This window comes from Megascapheus bottae, chromosome 22 (assembly GCF_031878675.1).
Source record: "Megascapheus bottae isolate mThoBot1 chromosome 22, mThoBot2.hap1, whole genome shotgun sequence".
NCBI lineage: Eukaryota > Metazoa > Chordata > Mammalia > Rodentia > Geomyidae > Megascapheus > Megascapheus bottae.
In genome coordinates this window covers 13,565,224-13,587,551 of record NC_143530.1, presented here as the reverse complement: position 1 = coordinate 13,587,551, position 22,328 = coordinate 13,565,224, and the positions used below count along the sequence as shown (strand labels likewise).

Sequence of the window (22,328 nt, the reverse complement as noted above, 5' to 3'; positions counted from 1 at the left end):
GAGACCTAAGGATCACAGTTCAAAGCCAATCCAGGCAGAGAAGTCCCCACGAGACTGTTAAACTCAATTAACTACTCAAAAACTAGAAGTGGAGCTATGGCTCAAAGTGGTAGAGTGCTCGCTCTGAGCAAAATTGTTCTGAGTTCAAATCCCACAACGAACCAATCTATGTACACACACACACACACACACACACACACACACACACGCACGCACACACACATACACATACCACTTCCATCCTAAAATATCTGACTGCTGAATGTATCTTAAAAAATTGGAAATTAGGGTGGGGGGGAGGGAAATGGGGACCAAGACATGAGAAAGGGTATCAATGTATGTGAATTAATGCACCTCCTATCTAGCAAATATAATGTAACCCTTGTATTAATTACAATAAAAATATATGAAAAGAAAAAAATTGGAAATTAATCAGAAACACTCAGGTTTATTAGGGTTTGTTCTCAGTTCAAGCATCATGAGAATGCAAAGCATCCATGAGAGGATGTGGAGAAGGTACTGGGACACTGGAGGATGAAGCCCTCAGAAAGGATATCACCTGCTTGGTCACTGAGCAGGAGAGAACCAGGTCCTGAGAAAACACTCTCTGCTTGGATGAATGAGAGCCAGGCAAGAAGCATAGTTCTGACTTGGAGAGGTGAGGACCGATGTCCCTCCGTCAGTGTTGTCACCTCTGCTCAGCTCAGGAGTCCTGCAGGAGACAGGGCAGTGATGTTCCCGGACCGAATCCTGCAAACAACTTCCTTTCTCATTTCAGCCCCCCCCCACCATTGTAGAAAGAAGAGAACCACGTAGAGGCTTCTGCCTAAGGCAGTGTCTCTCTGGCACCCAGAACTTTTTATTAGTGGTGAGTAGAAGGTTTAGTCGAATTGCTCAATTCTCCCCATTATTTTTTTTGTCATGGTGACCATCTGTTTCAAGAGAAGAAAATCTATTTTTGAGAGAAGATGAAGAGGTATTACCTATTGGCTGGTGTCCAGGGTGTCCTAGGAAAGGGACAAGAGAGACAGGATTACAAACACGGAGGTGAGCGGTCTCCAAATTCAAGTCCTCAACTCACATCTGCTGCCCGAGACTCCTTCAACACCACAGTCCACCCAAGTGAGGCAGAGAGCCGTGACAGGAGGCTTCTGTCACTCACAGCCAGTGATGAGTGACCCTTCCTTCCTTCACTTGTTACAGGTTCTCGTGTTGATATTTCTAGGCTGGTTAACGTTTCAACGTAGTCAACTATAAACCATTGATTATAAATTTCTAGGACATTTGAGGTCACTTAAGGAAAGGCTTCATACAGGGCCACTGATAGATATCTTGAGAACTAATCTCATCAGAGACATATATAGCTACCTATGTATGTATACACAGATATACATATATGCGCATGCATATATGTGTCTCTTTACATATAGGATCTAGGCCCTGTCCTTGAGCTCTTTGTGCTCAAGACTAACATTCTACCACTTGAGCCACAGCTCCACGTCCAACTTTTTTGGTGGATAATTGGAGTCAAAAATTTCATAGATTTTCCTGCTTGGGCTGGCTTGGAACCATGATCCTCAGATTTCAGTTTCCCGAGTAGCTAGGATTACAGGCATGGGTCACTCATACCCGGCAAAGATGTATTTCTTACCTTTGTGATTCCTGAGGTAGACGAACAGCCCTAGCCCAAGGAAGAGCAGACCCAGCACAAAGACTGCGACTCCACTCAGCAGCTTCCTCTGTGCAGATCCAGACCTGGCCCCTGGGATAAGAATTAGTGATTTTTATTCCAAATGGAGACCCTGGCAGCTTGAGACCTACTAGAAGAAGCCTATCTCAGGAGAAACCTTTTTAATGTATTTTATTTTATTTTATTGTAAAGGTGGTATACTGAGGAGTTACAGTTACATAAGTAAGAGGTAATGAGTACATTTCTTGTTGACCATTGTTTTCTTTTTCTTTCTCATTTTTCTCCTACTTTCCCTCTCCCTCCCAATCCCCTCCCAACCCAAGTTGTAAAGTTCATTTCCAATATGATGTTTTGTGAATATTGCTGTTCAAGAAACATTTTAAAATCACACTGAGTCACTATATGATTCAAGCTGTGAACTTAACTATGGCTGTCTTGAAATATCACCTGTTAAGCAAACAGTCTGAGACGTAGTGAGGATGAAGAATTTATCATGGGTGAAAAACATAGCTGAAATTAGCTCTCTTGGGTGTCAGGAAGGCCCCTGTATCTCTCCTCGTCACAGGTTACAATAAACAACACAGCTAAGCAGTAATAAATTGTCATCTTAGCTACATAGGAGGCCAAAAGCTAGGGATTATGGTTCAAAGCCAGCCTAGGCAGGAAAGTCCATGAGCCTCTTACCTCCAATTAACCTCCCAGAGCTGTGGCTTAAGTGACAAAATGCTAGGCTTGAGCAAATAAGCTAAGAGACAGCTCTGAAGTTAATTCCCATTAATGGCACCAAGAGCAAACAAATAAGTCAAGTCTACCCCACTATTGGTAAGTCAGTCCACACTGTGCCAAATAAACTCTGTCAGTGGTTACACCTGTAGTATTTCATTATTGCTTCTAGAAACTGCTGTTTTAGCTCCTTCCAGAACTAGGACCAAAAACCTGTAAGTTTCTTTTGTTTGTATTCTTGATAGAAAACCCAAATCATGCCATCTGCTGCACTGGTGATCTTGATCTAACTGCGCTGCCATGCTTGGTCTACTCCAAATCTTTACTTCTTCAACTACTTCCTGCTTGCAAACATCTCAGTCTCTCCTGTCCAGCAGAGTGGGTACAGGCCTTGAGCTAGATGAGTCATGAAAGCCCAAAGGCCAGAAGTCTGCTGAAAGTTTATACAATATTCACTGTAAGGGGGATGAGAAGGATTTACACGGTATCTCACATTCATGTCGGAATCCTAACTGGTCCTACCCAACTAGCCCACTGCCTGTAGTGATTTCATGGTTAGTCCAGAGCAACATATCAAACAGGGGCTGGCAGCTCATGCTCTGTGCACAGGTACACAGTCTGGAACAGTATAATCTTCTGCAGTTAGCATCATATCAGCCATGTCACAGAATCAGGCGCTGTCAGTTAGGGAATGTGCAACTGTTCTGCCTCTCAGTGAACGCAGATTCTCCAAGTCTTTAGTCATTCTCTAAGTTACATCCGGCTTTCCTAATGGCTCAGGCAGGGCTCTATGAACAGAACATCAAATCTCAATCATGGTTTCTCTAGCACCCTGTATATCTGTCCACCTGACAGCTAGGATGGTAACCAAGTCTTGCAAACCAGTTGGCAAACAGACAGTGAATAAATATCTCAGAGGTCTGGAGCCTCAAAGGCTCAGATGGCGGTGTTGACAGTGAGTTTGGTCTGAAAATGGTGAGGGAGCATCTCGCTGGGCAGGGGCTCTCTCGTAGCTTCCAGGAGCCTGGGGTGCTCCTTGATTTGTGGGCAGCATTCTCCCTGGGTCTTTGCATTCTCCTCCCTCACTGTGTATTACTCAGCATCCAACTTTCTCTCTCTATAAAACTTCCAGTCATCTTAGATTAGGGCCCAACATACGGCTCTTCTTTTAACTCGATTATCTCTTGTGAAGATGCTGTTTCCAAATCGGTTGCCTTCTGGGGTGCTAAGAGTTAGGACTGCCAGGTATGATTTTGGAGAAAGATGTTTTCACCCAGAAAACACCTAAGCCATTTCCCCCCCTCTGTCATGTGGCTTGAATTCAGGGTCTCGGTGCTGTACCTGAGCCACAGCTCTACTTCCAGTTTTCTGGTGGTGAACTGGAGACAAAAGTCTCAAGGACTTTTGTGCCTAGGTTGGCTTTGAGCCACAACCCTCAAATCTTAGCCCCCTGATTAGCTAAGATTACAGACTGAGCGATCAAGGACTTTCCTGCCTAGGTTGGCTTTGAGCCACAACCCTCAAATCTTAGCCCCCTGATTAGCTAAGATTACAGACTGAGCGATTGGCACCCGGAGTTCTATATCCCTTTAACCTTAGCTTTTCCCTCACACCTCATTTCTCATGAATTTCAATTCTTTGCATCCGATTCTGGCTGCATCTGGCTTGTATCTGTTTTCTCTTCATTTCTTCTTCTACTTGCATCCATTTTTTTCTTCCATTTCTTCTTGAGACTCAAGGCAGCAAGCTATATGTTCAAGACTTGGTCTCAGTTTTCCGTCGGTCAGCCAGATTAGAGGTTAAATGAGATGTATATCTCTTTCCGGTTGTAACTGTTCTCTAATCTCCTCAGGAGCCAGCTGGACAATGGTGCTGACAGATCTAGCTTGCACAGAGTACTATTTATTGGGAGACTGTGTGTGATAGTGGTGGGGAGCAGGAAGATGAAGCCAATAGCTATGATTTCGGTCTGAAGAATGATGTATATACACCAGGCACAGTGGCTCACACCTATCATCCTAGCAACTCAGGAGGCTGAGATCTGAAGATTGTGGTTCAAAGCCAGCCTGGGCACTAAAGTTGGTGAGACTCTTATCTCCAATTAACTACCAGAAAACCAGAAATGGCGCTGTGGCTCAAGGGGTAGAGTGGTAGCCTTGAGCTGAAGAGTCCAGGGACAAACGCCCAGGCCCAGAGTTCAAGTCCCTCCACCGGCAAAAAGAAAAAGAAAGATGTATATTCTAGTCAGGATGATAAAATTGAAATTGACTTGGTTTATATTCACCGAATTTCAGAGCGCAAGGTACCTTCTTGGCTCCAGGGTCTGATAGTAAAGCTCAACATGCCACTGTCATGGTTTTGTCTGCGTTTAACTATGTAGGCAAGCCCGGCAAGTGTTACTTGGAAGCAATCAAGGAGGTTATCACTAAAGGACATCTAGAGCCTTGATCAACACAGTGACAGGGCTACTTCATCCATCTGCGCTGAAGCAGAGGAACACGGGCAAGTGAAAATAGGGTGTGTGGAGAGGAGAGTCCTAACACAGATAGAATTTATAAGCTGGGAAACTGCACTCACTCCACTCCACGGTGACAGGACTGTCCAGGCTGAGGTGCTCCACGTGGCAGGTGTAGACGTCTCCCTGGTGGGGGGTCATTTCCAGCATCACCAGGGTCTGGAAGGTCCAGTCTCCATTGCGCACCAGGCCTGAGGACACCACCCCAGCCTCCTCCTCCTGGCCATTTCGGAACCACCTGACTTCAACGTGGCCTGGGTAGAATCCATTCACAGCGCACACCAGGAGGTTGTGGGGCTGCAAGGGCTCAGTCTTGGTGGGGTACACGCTCACCTCAGGCATAACTAGGAGAGCAAAGCAGAGAGAACGCAGGAGATACAGCAGTCTTCCATGGTTCCTTGCTTCGCTAATCTCCAGCCTCCTCAAAGCTTGCTGTGACCTTTAATTCTGTCTATATAGCAAGAACCCATTCAATTCGACAAGGGTTAGTAAAAATTGCAGGTTTTTTTTTTCATAGCTTGAAGTAACATTGCAATAGGTTCAAATGTTTGCAAAGCACATAGTGTGGCTATGATAGGAGAATGTCCAGAATGACAAAGCAGTGACAGTAATATAGCCTTCAATAGATGTTCCATATTTATGACCCTTGTTTACTTGGAGAGAAATATGACTGAAAGCAGTGTGGATGGCTCTTAAATGCTACCTAAAAACCATTCATCTTAAATCACATCAGAAATAGTTTTGTCCTAAGAGGCAAAATCACATAGAGGTGAATTCTTAGGAGTCCTGAGGAGAGGAAAATTTTAAAGTTCTTTTTTAAAATTATATTTTTATTTTATTCATTTTTTTGCCAGTCCTGGGGCTTGAGCTCAGGGCCTGAGCACTGTCCTGGAGCTTTCTCAAGGCTAGAGCTCTACCAGTTGAGCCACGGCACCACTTCTGAGTTTTTTCTATATATGTGGTGAGGAATCGAACCTGGGTCTTCATGCATGGTAGGCAAGCACTCTACCACTAGGCCAAACTCCTGGGCAAAGTTTTAGAATTCTTAGATCTGTACTGAGCTCAGTCTTCTTTTGTAAGCATGCGTGTCTACTGTTAGAACAGACATCATCTTCCGAGTCTCCGGAATCGACATTCATGACCAGGACCTTGGACTCAGCACTCACTGATGATGTGTGCTTTGTGGTGAGGACAGCCCTGCACAAGACCATGCTCAATGGAAACAAAATAACACATTCAAAAGTCATTGAAAGAGGTGACATTGGGCAGGATGCATCTCATTCATAAACTGACATGTTGAACTGAAACTCTCACAGACCAGCACTTAACAATAATATGGAAAGCTGGGAGTCCAAAAAGAAATGCACTCACTACTTGATTTATGTAACTGTAACCACTTTGTGTATCACCTTTATTGTAACAATAAAAAATAAAAATTCAAAAAGTGCAAAAGAGAGGCTGGGAGCGTGGCCTAGTGGTTAGAGTGCTTGCCTAGTATGGATGAAGCCCTGGATTTGATTTCGCTGTACATGCACAGAAAAAAAATCAAAGTGGAGCTGTGGCTCAAGTGGTAGAGCATTAGCCTGAGGAAAGCCCAAGGACAGTGCTCAGACCCTTGAGTTCAAGCCTCAAGAGTGGCAAAAAAAAAAAAGTGCAAAAAAGCTATTATAGAAAAATGATTGGAAAAAACTAGCAACTTTGCAGGATTTTTAAAATTAAATAGAACTGTTAAGATTCTCAATATAGAAAGTAGTAGAAATATAAACCATAATCTAAAGAAAATGCTGGAGCAACTAGTGATCTTATTGCATAGAAACTCCATAAACTACTTAGGACCTTTAGATAATAGACAATAATGATTCTCAGAGTAGTAATAATTGCCTAATAAAAGTGAACCATGTTTAGGAAACACAGAAATCAAAAACACAGAAATTAAAAAAAAAAGAAGTCAAGTTCTTAACTGAATATGTGTCATAATGGAAAAGATTTTTAAAAAAATCAAACTAAAAGAACTCCCTGGCAAATTACCTTAACTATGCAAAGGAATATGTCAGCAGATACTATTAACATTATCTAAGAACAGTAATCTCAGTCTGATAAGCCACGAAGTTATCATTCAAAAGCCAGTTTGGCAATCATTTCAATGCTATAAAGATACACAGACCAAGAAATGTGCACCTAAAAGAAAGATGGGAAGGTGAGAGGCACACACACACACACACACACACACACACACATGCACTGTTTATAGTCATTCTGCTATGACTCCACACTCACGGTTCCGCGTGGACAGGAATATGTCAACCAGCGCATAGTTATTTCTGCATCTGTCTACTGAGGCTCGGTAATTGTCCAGGACATCCTTCTGGCTATTCAGCTCCTCGGCGATAGGTCCCCCCAACTCAGTCAGGGCACGGAACACCCCCACATCGCTGTCAAAGCGCACGAACTCCTCGTGGTTATAGATGTATCTGGTCACGCTCCGCACTCCCTCCGTCCCATTGGGAAAATAACACTCAGCCTTCAACTGCTCCATGAAGTGTGCTGTGAGGACAGAAGCACGGTGTGAGCTGGGGGCTGGGGGCTGGCGCCTGTCGTCCTGGCTATTCAGGAGGCTGACGTCTGATGATCCATGGAAGCCAGCCTGACCTAGGCAGGAAAGTCCCCAAGACTCTATCTCCAATTAAGCACAAAATGCCTGCGGTAGCCAGAGTGCACCCCTCAGTACCACAAAGCTGAAAAAAAATGTGCAAAAGTGCAAGAAAAACCTGATACATAGAACTGTAATAATGGAGTTTGAGAGAGATTTTTGAGACAGCATCCATGGGGAAATGTCTGGATAGGATAATAATGGCTTGTACAGGAGAAGTAAATAGTGTAGCAGCAGGCAATCTTCCTTTCCTTTCCTATCCTTTCCTTTTTTTTTTTCATCTTCTGCTCTCTTCTTTCTTTTTGTGACTTGTAGGACTTGAATTCAGGGCCTGGGTGCTGTCCCTGAGTTCTTTTGTTCAAGGCTAGTGCTCTACTACGTTGAACCACAGCTCCACTTCCAGTTTTCTGGTGGTTAATTGGAGATAGAGTCTCACAGGTTTTCCTCACTGGGCTGGCTTCAAACCATGGCTCTCCGGAGTAGCTAGGATGACAGGGATGAGTCACTGACAGCCAGCTACCAGCAGGCAATGTTTCTAATGCTTCACGTATGGCATACTTTTTAATCCTCCAAATAGCTATATAAAAAGATATTAGAAAACGATTCAAGGGATGACATTGGTTAAGATGCATTGTACTCACAGACTGACATGTTGAATTGAAATCGCTTTGTACAACTACTTAAAGACAATTAAAAAGTGAAAAAAATAAAGTAGATATCTTTATTGTATCATTGCTTTGTTTAATAAATAAAGCAGAAACAAGTATTTGACAGCAATGAAAAAAATCAAGCTTTGTTGTCCCAGTGGATAACCAGTACGTACACTTCGTGGAAGATTTTTTGGATAGATAGCAGCCAACATCACTGAATCCGAGTGCCTTACTGTGATTCTGCCACAGAAAAGAAGCAGAACAACAAAGGAAAAAGTGAGATCCACAGAGCAAATCTGTAAGTCAGCAAGTAAGGGGTGGAAACTTGAAGCAGCACAGAGAATAAAGCAAAAACAAAGAAAAAAAACCCCTGAGAACCCCCAAAACCAACCTAGAGGAAAGAACAAAACAAATCCCAGCTTCAACCCCAACTCCCTAGTGGGGGGATGGAGACCCTACAGAAGTGGGAAAGTACCAGCAAGCCCAGCCATGGCAGCTGTCAAGCAGTTCTAACTGTCATTACTAACAGTCATTGCTGCAGGCTTTCAGCACAGTTTCGGCAGCTGACTGGTTTCACAGTGACAGCTCCGCTCCAAAGAAGGAGCTTTAGATCTTAGCAATGCCAACACAAGAGCTTGCTTAGGAAATGCCCCTTATGCTGGCTGCAACCAGAGGCTTTGGGTTGGCGTGCACCTTGCTGGGTGGAAGACAGTTCCTTTAGCATCCTGCATCTTCAGAACCCATGGCTGCTGTAGCCACAAGCCAAGTTACACCCCTTGGAAACTAGAAAATCGAAGTGTCTCACAGCTTTGTCTGGGACTGCAGCTACTGGTTCAAAGCCCTAACTCTTATATTTTTCAAAAAGCTACAGCCCCCAGAAGGGAAGCTATCTTGGTTTAAACTCAGAATGGAGTTAATTAGCCATGTGCTGATTGAGGGGGCTCACAAAATACTCTTGTGCTCTTGGAGGAACCATAAAGGCATCCATGTCTTTCTTTCAGCTGCTAAGATGAACAGACTCCCAAAAGTCTTGCTTTGCTCTCTGAACCTGACCAATAGAAAAAGTCATATGTAAAATCAATCAAAATCAGGAATAGGCATGATGGCATCCTATATTTGCATAAAGTAGACCAGAATGAGAACTAGATAGGAAATTTGTCTGGGTAAACTCAGCCCTATCTTTGTTCCTTTCTCAACACACTTTCAAGGGTTGTGACTTCTGGATTTGCAAATAGTTTTTTTTATTGTTATTTTAAATAAAGCCTCTCTGTTCTTGAATTTTTAATAAATACTGATTGACAGAGTATACTAAAGTGTTCTGATGAGACTTCATAGAAATATGGGCAATAAAGGTCATTCTGGTGAGACCTCAGAGAAGAATGAAGAAGAAGCTATTGGACACTTAAGTAGAGTCCAACCATACTGCACAGCTGTAAGTATTTGATGAAACAGTATTCCTACACCATGACTTTGTGGGAGATAGACCTTCAACGATCCAGGACTTCTAGATCTAAGAAAGAAAAAGGAGACAATGGAGCATACCTCCTCCTCATTCACCCAGCCTCCACCATCACAGATCCTGCTGTGAAAACATGGCACGAGATCTCCTAGGAGATAACCTCCACCGCCTCCAGAGAAACTTTTCTCTTCTTCCAGGATAACTCAACATTATAAAGAAAAATGTTGGATGGGAAATTATTTTAACATCTAAATCCTTAGTCCCAAGGCCTCCCAACCCCCTAAGAAGACACAATCAAAGGCTGGAGATGCTTCATTTGGCAGTGGAGGTGGAGAGGATGTGAAGAAATGGCCTCTATGTTGACCCCCAGACATAGATCTCAGAGAGGACAAACATCCAGGCTCCTTTTTTTCCCTGTGTAGAAATAATTGGAGATTCACATGATGAACACAAATGGCCATGAGTGGGGGGAATGCTTGAAAACTTTAAAAGGCCCAAAGAAAACGAGGCAGTTATCTCCCTCTCTTTCCCCACTCCCAGTGGCAGCTGAGGCGTGCACTTACGTCGGGTGTCCCTGAACAAAGCCACAGGTGGATTCAGCACCATCAGCATCATGGTTAGAGTTGCCTCGAAGGGGCCTCCGGGGAGCCATAGGCACACCATGCTGGAGAGGAGGAGAGGAGGGGTGCCAGAGCTGTAGACCAGCCTCGTGAGTGAGCCCTGGGACCTGACTCCACCTACATCCTAAATAATAAGAGCCAAGGTGCTCATTTCTTTAGTGCTCACTGAAGAACCAATCGGGGTCAACAGTGGATAGCATCATCAGTTGGCGGTTAAAAATACAGGGTGAAGGTCTTCTTCTGAAACTTCCAGTTTCCTGCATTAAAAGGATTGACTCGGGTACTTTTTTTTTTTAAAGCTTTTAATCTAGTTGCATCTGAGACCCCTCTTTGGTGAGCCATCTGTGTTGATCCAAAGCCAGCCTTTGACACAATAATTCTGCTTTAGGATAATTACCTGACATAAGAATAAGTGTGAAATCCAGGATGACTTCCTCATTTTATGAAGATGTGTTCCTTTCTGTTATTCCTCCTCCTCTACTTTTAAAAATTGCTAGTTAATTATTGAATGTTCAGGTGATTCAATGAAATAATGATACTAATATAATAATAATGATATACTGTATAATAAAATTGTGTGATTCGTGAAATATGATCCTACCATTAGATAATTATTCCACATGGTATTAATAGGAATGCAGTGACATAAATTCTCGATGGACACATGAAATTCAACATCAACTCACATTTTGCCATGGTTCTGAGAAGGAGTCAGTCAATCATTGTCTCCCTATTTGTGCTAGCAAAATTTAGCATGCTGCAATAAAAGTCTCTACAATCTATTGAGATGTGCATGTTTTACTTTGTACTCAGAATTGTCCTAAGAGCTCTGTATACCTCTTATTCTGGTTAATTTTATCGTTGTAGGGGTAAGTACCCTTTTCATCTCTCCAGATGGAGAGTCTGAAATGGTACTAAACAAGTTTTGCAAGATTCCAAGCTAGAATATGCTGCACTGGGGATTCAGTTGGGTTGTATGTGACTGCAGATAGCAGAAGTTCAGCTAGTTCATTAACAGTGCCACATGTGGCGAGGTCACCAGTCTTGGGGAACTGAACAACCCTGGAATTGCCCCACTTTGGAGAAAAACCGCTATGTATCAAAATGTGTCAAAGGAAAGTCATGTCAATTACACCAGAGTACCTGCTACCCTCAGCAGATTCTTCATTGAATATTTGGACCATATATTTTTTTTTCATTCTACCTTATATCACTGGTCTCAGATAAGATGAGGTAAATTGTTTCTTCATGTGAGGGAAGAAAGTCAGAGTTCATTTACAACCATAGGTCAAGCAGAACAGACATCAGTACCACCTTCTTAGATTCCAATAGGAAGATTCCCTCTCTCTCTCTCTCTGTCTCTCTCTCTCTGTCTCTCTCTCTCTGTCTCTCTGTCTCTGTCTCTGTCTCTGTCTCTGTCTCTGTCTCTGTCTCTGTCTCTCTCTCTCTCTCTCTCTCTCTCTCTCTCTCTCTCTCTCTCTCTCTCTTTCTTTTTATCTTTTGTCATGGGGTTTGAACTCTAGGCCTGGGCACTGTCCCTGAGCTCCTCAGCTCAAGGCTACCACCCTACCCCTGGAGCCTCAGTCCCACTTCCTGTTTTCTAGAGGTTAATTGAAGACAAGTCTCATGTTCTTTGGTGCCCGGTCTGGCTTTGAACTGCAATCCTCAGATCTCAGCCTCTTGAGTAGCTAGGATTACAGGCGTGAGCCATTGTGCCCTGCTCCACAGGAAGATTTTCTTGGAATTATGTGTAACTTTAGAAATGGAAAGTTTAAATTCTCAATTTCCTTAAATAAAACCTGCTGCTGGAGCATGGCTCAAGTGGCAGATCTCCTGCTTAGCAAGTACAAGGCCCTTGTTGAAAACTCCAGTACCACAAAATCATAATGAAAACAACAATATAAAATGTCTATGGCAGTGGAGAAATTTAATTCAAATGATTAGGCTCTGAAATAACTTGGCAACTGATATCTGATTTGAAATGGATATTTCAGATGGAACACAACAGAAAGCTCCAGTTTCTCTACCTTATCCCTTTCTCTGAAACCCACTGCACATTTTAAAAATAGTATGTTAATGAAATCTATGAGTCTTAAGATCCATACACTGATTTGAAATTAGAGTCAAACAATATTTTAGGCAAGGATCAAATGAACCTTTGATTAACTTTTCTAGATTCTTAATTTCTTTTCTTTTTTTTAGTTTTAGATATAAGAGTAAGACTGACTCTCAGTACCTGATGTTACCACTCACTGGCTGGCACTCTACCAACTAAGCCATGCCTCCAACTCCACTTTTTAAGTTTGTTTTTTTTTAAAGTGATGTACTTTTGGTCATTTGTTTCAATTGTTTTAAATCTTTTCTGAGTCATTCATGTGCTAATTTTGACCAAATTCTAAAAAACATTATCTTCATTTACAAGCAAATATAGTTGAATGTAAAAAATCAAACATGAACTCAAACCATTTGAGCTGTTCACTGTGTCATATACTTGGTATGCAGACGAAACCCACTGAATCTGCTAGATATTTTACTTCCTCCATGCCACCTCTCCTCAATTTTTACCCCAACCACAGACCTGCAACTTTCCCTTCCCCACAAGTCTCAGGACTCACCTCAAACAAGGCTCCCTCCATCTCTGGCCCCACCCACAGCTTCATTCTCACACCCCCTCTCCTTGTTCTGGATTAGTCCAGCATCACTCTTCCTCCTCTTTCGCTGTCGTTTTTAAAACCCTTCTCTACATTTCCATCAGGGATGTCTCATAACATATATAGATCTGACACCGATTTCTGACCCTCTTGGGATCTGGCAATACTGTGAAAATTAGGAATTTTTGCATTTTAGAAAAGCACGAGTCTACTTTTTCCAAGTAAATCTGGGGAAAGTGAAGTTTGAGGATGAGATACAATTTGCCACATAAGGCAAATTGAGGGAAATGGAACATATTAAAGAAACCATGAAAGTTGCCAGAAATCTATAGAATAGTGAATTTGTCTGGCCTGCTTACTGATTTTGTTTTCTTTTATTTTATTGTTGGGATAATATATAGAGGGGTTGCAGTTACATTCCTCAGGTAGTAGGTACATTACTTCTCACAGTGCTTATTGATTTCCAATACAACAAAAAGTTAATAGTCTCTGTAACTCTCTGGAACTTTATTCAGGCATGTACTTCCAATCATAAAGAACTGTTAACATTTTGCTACATTGAGATTACCAAAACAGAATTTCATAAAATTTATTCTGTACAATTTGAATTTCTTTCTTGTGGTTTCCAGTTCGATAATGAAGAAGAAAGTGTTTGTATGAAAAGAATCAAAATATATTTTTTTATAATATAACTTAAGTACTTTAAGGTGCCTGGAACAACTCATAGATTCTCCTTGTGGATAGGACAATGTGAAGTATTAGGGTTTCTTCCCCAGTTACAGAATGGTTTCCAGAGGAGGAAGCAGGAGCTCTAACCCCGCCTTCCATCAGAGCACCTGTGTCCCAGGCAGACACAGATGTCATACACCCTGGAGCTTTGGGGGAAAGAGAAGATGACAGAAGACTTCTCTTGGCATTATCTCACATGTGACAGAGACCACAACATCATCACAGATCCTGTGGCTATCTAAAACAAAAAAGTACCACATGTTTTAAAGGATGCTGCCTGGAAACAATGACCCAGTGAATACTCAGCTCATTTACCCGTCATGTGTGGACTTGGAGTATCCCTGGTCACACCAGGGTGACTCCCTCTCATCATTATCATAGTTTGAGCTGCCGTGTAGGTCCTCTAGGAAGTCAAGCCACAGGCACATCATGCTGCACAATAGGAGAAGAGGAATGGATTATCTTTATCTAGTCAGAGCTATGACACTTCTCCATACACACCCCAAGTAATGAGAATCAAGGTATCCATTGCTTCGGTGCTGGATTGGGTGTTTTCAATGTGGCAAAACCAATCTGCGTGTTAGCAGTGGATGACATCGCCAGTTGCTGGGCACAGATTCACTATGTAGGTCTTCTAAAACTCAGAACTGACATCATTAAAAGGTGTTTTTTTTTTCAATTCTATATGTGAAAAGCCTGATCCAGTTATAGCTGAACAACTTGAATTGACCCGCCATGGTGTGTCATTTCTGTACTAGCAGGTGAGGCATCGGTCTGTTCCATTCACTTGATACTTGAGGACAGAGCACGTTTGTCGACTGCATGTGTGGATGGGCTTAGGGATAAAGAGAATGGAGAGAAAATGATTCCACACGAGGACAGGTTGACTTTTGTGGTGACTGTGCCTTGACTGGGTATTGTAGATTGGATATATAATTAACTTCTCACAGTTGAAATGAAGGCATGGCAATCTTTCAAGCATTTTCGTTTGAGTGTCACAAACTTCCTAGTCTAGTTTCAAATCTTGATCCTCATATCAGTCTGCTGAGTAGCTAGGATTACAGGCATGATCCACCAGTGCCTGTCTATTTTCTTTGTATTTTACTTAGTTTTAAGGTTTTAATTTTTTTTTGCCAGTCCTGGGCTTGAGCTCAGGGCCTGAGCACTGTCCTTGGACTTTCTCAAAGCTAGAGCTCTACCACTTGAGTCTCAGCACCACTTCCAGCTTTTCTTTTTCTGTGTATGTGGTAATGAGGAATCGAACCTGGGTCTTCGTGCATGCTAGGCAAGCACTCTACCACTAGGCCAAACTCCAGGCCAGTTTTTTAAATTTTTAAATTAACTTTAAATAGCTGTACAAAGGGGTTTTAACTCAACAGGTCACTTTATGAGTACAAAGGTCTAGATCATTGTTCTCCATTTCTCCAACTCCCATCTATCCTCTCAGTTTACCTGGGTCTATTTTCACACGTGTATATTGAATATTATGTGTGCATTCACCCACCTTCCTCTCCTTAACATTTAGGGGCAAGGCTGACAAACTATTCAAAGGTAGTTAGTTACGTGAATGAGAGTGTTTCTAGTGCATTTGCTACTGTCACCGAGTTCAGTGGCCCCAGGATACAGATAGGCACTGTGAGGAGATGAGCCCAGCCATGTGGAATGAAGGCTTTAAGAGAATCCTGGGGCCTGGGGCCGGGCCTAGTGGTAGAGTGCTTGCCTAGCATGCATGAATACCTGGTTTTGATTCCTTAGTACCACATACATAGAAAAAGCTGAAAGTGGCGCTGTGCCTCAAGTGGTAGACCTCTAGCCTTGAGAAAGCCCAGACAGTGCTCAGGCCTTGAGTTCAAACCTTGACTGGCAAAAAATAAAATAAATAAATAAAAAATAAAAGAAAAACAAACAAACAAAAAACCCCCCAAAAGAATCTTGGCACTTAGCTTAGCAACAGGGAAAGACCACCCTCTAAAGAAAAGGAATTATAGCTTGATGAAGTACTCAGAATCAGCCTTAGACACATCAAAATAATTGTGGGAAACTTTTGTTCCCTCAATCGGTCCTTCATTTATGATTTTGGCATTTTATTGAGGATATATCCCTTTATTATTCCATTTCACCTGCTCTGGCTAAGGAATGACATAAGAAAGCCTGGTAATCAGTTGGTATGTACTCGATTCAACAGTTTCTACCTGAGTGCCACCAATAAAATGAACACCAGAGATATCAGATGAAGACAGAATACCAAATCTTGGACTTAAAGTATCTGTATTTTACTTTATTAATTTCATAAAGGACACACGACAATGAATATTGATCATCTAAAGTGGATGTGAAGGTTTAGAAGAATGAATGTGTTCATTTTGAGCATCCTTTTTTTTTTTGCCGGTCCTGGGGCTTGAACTCAAGGCCTGGGCACTGTCCTTGTGCTGCCTAGAGCTCTACCACTGAGCCACAGCATCACTTCTTTTTCTGTGTATGTGGTACCAAGGAATTGAACCCAGGGCTTAGTACATAATAGGCAAGCACTCTACTACTAGGCCACACTCCTGGCCTGAACATTCATTTTAAAATGAAGGGCAGAGGTCTTACATTTAAAAAATCTATACTATTTTTCTTCATTCCTTAACTATAAAAAAGTTATCACCACACCGAGCTCCACAGTTTATGAAGTTGTGAAAATGGTTGGTTAGCTATTGTAATTAAGTGGAAATTGGATTCATTCAGAATTTGCTACCAACTCAGAATAATGTTGAAGGATGTATCTGAGTTACTTTTTCTCTCAAAATATAGAAAAATAAATTATAAAACCATATTTTTATTTCTTTTGAGACAATGTATGAAACACGATTTTTCTCTCCATGATTATTTGAGAAAAAAATATAACCAAGTATTGTGTCACAAGGCCAGGTCAGATACGGCCATGGGGAATGGCAGAAGGTTTGACTGCAAAGAGCTCAGGAGAGAGTGCAGAGAAGATCTTGTGGTCCCCACTGGTGTTTCCAGCTCAGGAGCAGGGGCTGAGGAGCCATCAGGGGGACAAACATCTCCTGAGCACTGAGGCAGGCGGGAGCCAGGTCCCTGAGAAAGCAGTAGTTCTCTCTGAAGAATTAGAGCCAAGCTGGAGTGATTTCATGAAGAGAGATAGGGACAGAGGTCCTTCCTTCTCAGCTGTCCATCTTCACTTCAGCTCAGGAGTCCTGCAGATGTTAGAAGACAGAAGGTTTCCATATCTAACTCAGAACATGGCTTCTCTTCTTCTATTAGAGCTTCTTTGTAGAAAGGGGAAGGGAAGAGTTTCAACTGGTCTTCAGCCCATGTTTCCGGAAGACCAGAGATAGTACCATTGTTTAGCATATTAACGAGTGCCTGTCTTAACCACTGAGACCTGTTGCCTGGGTGGGGCCTGTCAGATGACATGAACACATGTGTTCTCTCAGCTCAGAAGGAATACAGACAGCTGACAACAGCTGCTATTTCCTGTACAGGGGAACAGGAAATTTTTTTTTTGCCAGTCCTGGGCTTGAGCTCAGGACCTGAGCACTGTCCTTGGACTTTCTCAAGGCTAGAGCTCTACCACTTGAGCCTCAGCACCACTTCCGGCTTTTTTCTATGTATGTGGTACCAAGGAATCGAACCCAGGTCTTCATGCATGCTAGGCAAGCACTTTAACCACTAGGCCAAACTCCCAGCCCAATTTTTTTTTCTCTCTAGCTCTCCTGACTTCAACCTTGTTCTACTAAAATAAATCCTTGGCAAGACTTTCATCTTACAAGTCTTTCTCCTTTTTAGAAGACACCATGACACGCTTTTATGAAGCATGAGAGACCTCAGGCGTTCTCTGGTGATAGTTTTAGAATTTCCTTAACATCTGAAGTCATGTGAGAAAAGGAAACTTCACACATGCCCATGGATGTCCTCCAAACTAACCTCAGTCAAGCCATATTTATCCTCCTTAAAAACAAATAAAAAAAAAACAAAAAAAACCCCAAAACATCTTGGACTGTGATTCTCTGCCCCAGAAGGTTCCTTACTTTTTCCGTTCCTGAGGTAGATTATCAGCCCTGCTCCCAGGAAGAGCAGCCCCAGCACCAAGCCCCCAACTCCACTCATCATCTTGCCCCGAGCAGATCCTGAATGGGGCTCTGAAAACACAAGGCAGGGTTGGTTATATGTGTACAGAAACACAGATTTCCTCATGGGAGTCTAAGCTTCAGACTCTTGTGATGCCTGCTCACATGAAGGAGATTAGCCATTCCTGGGAACAAAATTAAAATTCATGCTGAGACAGGTGCCAGTGACTCATGTCAATAATCCTAGATACTCAGGAGCCTGAGATCTGAGGGTTGTGGGTAGAAGATAACCTAGGCAGAAAAAGGTCTGTGAGGCTCTTCTTTCTATTGACCACCTAAAGCTGTGGTTCAAGTGGTAGAGTGAGTTTCAAGTAGTACAGCACCAGCCTGGAGCAAAGAAGCTAAGAACCCAGGCCTTAAGTTCAAGCCCCAGTACCAGCATGTTCACACACACACTCATAACCCTTAGTAACTAAAGGGTCTATACACTGGAGTCACATAATTGGCACCTAGACGAAGAGTCACCTGGTCTGTGAAGGTTGTGGAACTCAGTCATGTTACAGAGTTGGTCATGGTGACAGAGCTAATCAGACACAGCTGTGATTGGACAACTCTCACGTCAGATAAGACCCTGAATTGATACTCTTCTCAGCTCGCAGTGAACAACCCAGTGCACTTAAGTAACAGCTGGTGTCACAGGTGGTTTCAGAACATTGTCTTGATCGACACAATCCTGTCCCCGTGGCTCATGGGTGTTTCTAGACACCTCCTAGCCTCCTGACCCTAAGTGACCCATGCAGATGGAAGAACCCAGAATAAAGGAGAATGTAGGGTGGGGAGAATCCTGAGGATGTGGTGCAGGGAGAGGAGCCTGCACTCAGGAGCAGGCCAGGTCTCCATCAGCCATGAGCAATCAGAAAAGTCATCAAGATTGTCACTCACTCCACTCCACAGTGACAGGACTGTCCAGGCTGGGGTGCTCCACGTGGCAGGTGTAGACGTCTCCCTGGTGGGGGGTCATTTCCAGCATCACCAGGGTCTGGAAGGTCCAGTCTCCATTGCGCACCAGGCCTGAGGACACCACCCCAGCCTCCTCCTCCTGGCCATTGCGGAACCACCTGACTTCAACGTGGCCTGGGTAGAATCCATTCACAGCGCACACCAGGAGGTTGTGGAGCTGCAGGGACTCAGCCTTGGTGGGGTACACACTCACCTCAGGCTTCACTAGAGAAGAAAAGGCAGAAGAAGTCACAAGGCGGCACAATCCTCTGGGTTTTCCGCCTTTCTGTGTTTGTTCAATAATCGTTCCTGCCCATGCTATGAGTTAGAGGAAAAGCAGCCAATCATGGAAAAGCAGGCCTACTGGGATTTGCAGATAGCAGGATAAAGGGGGAAGACCAGCTGACCATGAAATAAGGGTAGGAGGCTACAAAAGAATGTGGAAGTAAGAAAACAAAGAATTAAGATATAAAGACGGGCTCTTAACAAAAGGCGCATGGTATCCTTAATATGTAGCTATTAAATCCAAAGAGTACAAGAGCAAGGACTCAATAACTGCATACCCAGTGCTATGAACATGGTAATGGAAATATAAACATAACTATATAGACATAAAAACCTATGACTCTATAGACATGTTTTATTTCATAAATTAATGTTTCTATGACATAGAAACCCTTACCCTAATTTTGATTAAGTTCTAAATAGTAAGTCCCAGTGATTGTAAATAGAAATTCCCTCCTTGATCACCTGTATGTTAAACTTGTCATTTAAAATATGATGTAAAAATCAACGTTAATAAATTCTTTAATAAAAAAATCTAATAACAAAAAAGATGGGCTCTTAATCTTTGACCTCACAGGAACAAGAAAGGAGAGTGACAGATCAAAAGTCTGTCTTCAAGGACTCAGTTGTCTGGATTTAACCCAAGACCAAGCTCTGTGTGGAGAAAGATGGTTGGGATGAGCTATGTGCTGTATTCTTGTTGCATGTTTATGGCACAAGCTCTCTTTCTGTCATATTTCTCTGAAAAAAAACTTTCCTATTATATTCACTAAGCACTAGCCTGGGTACAACGTGTGAACCTGTCATTCCCAGTGAGATGAGGAAACCCGTGTGGAATTGAGACAGGATAGAGAGATGAGAGGACCTTCAAATCACATTGTTTTAAACAAGCCGGGCACAGCGGCTCACACCTGCAATCCTAGCTACTCAGGAGGCTGAGATCTAAGGATCGAGGTTCAAAGTCAGCCCAGGCACTAAAGACCATGAGACTCTAATCTCTAATTAATCACTAGAAACCAGGAGATGGGGCTGTGGCTCAAGGGGTAGGGTGGTAGTCTTGAGCTGAAGAGCTCAGGGGCAGTGCCCAGGCCCAGGAGTAGGGCAGTAGCCTTGAGCTGAAGAGTCCAGGGGCAATGCCCAGGCCCAGAGTTCAAGCCCCAAGACCAACAAAAAAAATTACATTGTTTTAAACAAATATGGAAAGAGTGAGACTTGGAAGTTAAAAAGAGACAAGGACAACGCAGTTCACATTTCCCTGTCACTATACATCCTGGTAGGTGTCGAGTTCAAGGAAGGGAAGCTGAAGCAGGCTAGCTCAGTCTGCCCTTTCCTATCAAAGCATAAAAACCGGCCAACTCTGCCAGGGGGTAGTGGTAGACGGAGGGAAATGAACTTGGGAAAAAGAAGTCCTCCCTAAAGCTCCTCAATTGTCTCCATGTTTCAATAGGCTCAAAACCATCTCCATGTTTTAGAAGATAAGCAGCGCCCATCTTGGCCTCCCAGAACCATCATCTAATGGTCAGGAGCTGAAAGGGGCCACACCCATGTGGGACCCACCAGAGAGAATACGGGCCACAGATAACAGCTGCCATCTTAAACTCTTGAATGCCCAGGTCCTGAGCTCTTCAGCTCAAGGCTACCACCCTACCCCTTGAGCCACAGCACCACTTCCCATTTTCTAATGGTTAATTGGAGAGAATTGTCTCAGTCTTTAATGCCCGGACTGACTTTGAACCACCATCCTCAGATCTCAGCCTCCTGAGTATTGAGGATTACAGGCGTAAGCCACCGTGCCCAGCTCTCCCTGTTTTATCCTTGTCATACTCAAATAAATCCTTGCTAAAGCCTTCCTCTTGTGAGACTCTGTGTTTGTGCAACACTCTTGAAGTGCCTTTTCATGAGTGGATCTCGAGGACCTGTCATTTTCCTGGAAACCTGGAAGAAGGAAGGGAACCATCACCCATCCTAATGACAGAAGGCTCACAGGCCAGCCCAGGCAGAAAGTGGGGGCCTTCTTTTAGAATAATCAAGGAGGTGGTGTGCTGGCTCAAGCAGTAGAGCTCCGGTCTCACAAGCGCGAGGCTTGGAGTTCAATCCTTAGCCATGCCAAAGAGGAAAAGAGGGAGGTCAAGGCGGGACGTTTTGTGTTTGTTTTGTTGTTCTGTGTTTGCTTCTGACTTCCGAGTTTTCTCGTGCTGAGAGCGGAAATGGTCATGCAGACACATGGGCTCACATGCATGCACACAGGTGCACGCACGCACACCCGCACACCTGCCCGCCTCTGCTCTCCCTGGCCGCCCTGCCCGCGCTCACCTCTGCGCAGGAAGACGAAGCTGCCCACAGCCCGGTAGTTGTATTTGCAGAACGTGTCCACCACGGCCCGCGCGTCCTCCAGGATGTCCTTCTGTGTGTTCCAGAACTCGGCCTCCAGCCGCCCCAGCGGGGTCAGGGCGCGGTACTCCCCGATGTCGCTGTCGAAGCGCAGGTGCTCCTCGCGGTTGTAGACGTGTCTCTCCACATAGCGCACGCGCTGCGTCCCGTTCAGGAAATGACACTCGGCTTTCATTTGGTGCAGGAAATGCGCTGCGGGGACAGGAGCCGTCACAGGCCCGGCCTTCTTCACCTCTGACCACAAGACTCGGACTCCTGGAGGATCAGCTCCTCTCCAGAACTCCAAAATGGTTTGGATGTAAGATGGGACCACAGGGACCCCAGAGAACCCCATTACACACAGAGCCACCTGTGTGCAGGGCGGACAGGGCAGGGCAGGGAAGGGTGGGCTGGGAGGAGCAAGATCGGTGCAGGGTGGGTCTGGGCACACCTGGGCTGAGCCTGGCAGTTACCATGGCCACCAAGAGCCCAGGAAATGGACAAATCCTGGACATTTCCATCCATTCCCTGTACAACACGGGCCGTTCCTCCCATCTCTCATTTCTTTTATTCAATATCTGCAACCGCCCCTTCCCCAAAGGGGAGAAGATCAGAAGTGCCAGCTTTTCCTGCATTAGTTCATGTTCTTGGCCCACAGTAAAACTCAGCCTTAGTTCTGTAATTCCTGCATGGCAAAATGACTCGACTGGAGGCCAAAGTGGGTGAGTGCCAGGCTCTGCTGTCCACACCTGCAGCCCAGGATACCCGGGAGGCTGGGATAGGAGGAGCAAAGCTCAAAGCAGCCCACACTGGAGAGGCTGTGAAACTTTCATCTCCAAGAAATCAGCAGCAAGCCGGATGGGAAGCTGTGTCTCCAGTGGTACAGAGACTGCCTTGAGAGAACCTCGAAGAGA

At 43.9% G+C, this 22,328-nt stretch overlaps 2 protein-coding genes across 5 annotated transcripts; both read right to left on the bottom strand.

Annotated features, from left to right (window-relative positions):
- Positions 1-449: 449 nt before the first annotated feature.
- On the bottom strand, positions 450-10,394 carry LOC150047854 (DLA class II histocompatibility antigen, DR-1 beta chain-like). 4 transcript variants are annotated; one of them, XM_090356029.1, is made up of 7 exons: positions 8,922-8,995; positions 8,402-8,468; positions 7,206-7,472; positions 4,991-5,272; positions 1,652-1,762; positions 984-1,007; positions 450-712 (listed from the first exon to the last, which is right to left on the bottom strand). In XM_090356029.1, exons 3-7 carry the CDS (start codon positions 7,462-7,464, stop codon positions 699-701), a joined length of 690 nt encoding a protein of 229 aa, XP_090212155.1. In that variant the 5' UTR covers positions 7,465-7,472; positions 8,402-8,468; positions 8,922-8,995; the 3' UTR covers positions 450-698. The 4 variants fall into 4 exon arrangements, with proteins under 4 accessions (XP_090212155.1, XP_090212154.1, XP_090212156.1 ...); XM_090356028.1 differs by lacking the exon at positions 8,922-8,995 and adding an exon at positions 8,704-8,738; XM_090356030.1 differs by lacking the exon at positions 8,922-8,995 and adding an exon at positions 8,620-8,680.
- A 5,603-nt stretch (positions 10,395-15,997) lies between these two features.
- Positions 15,998-21,769, bottom strand: LOC150047853 (H-2 class II histocompatibility antigen, E-S beta chain-like). The gene is made up of 4 exons (XM_090355230.1): positions 21,358-21,769; positions 18,703-18,984; positions 17,722-17,832; positions 15,998-16,887 (listed from the first exon to the last, which is right to left on the bottom strand). The coding sequence occupies exons 1-4, from the start codon at positions 21,767-21,769 to the stop codon at positions 16,874-16,876; spliced, it is 819 nt and encodes a 272-aa protein (XP_090211356.1). The 3' UTR covers positions 15,998-16,873.
- Between the last annotated feature and the right edge of the window lie 559 nt (positions 21,770-22,328).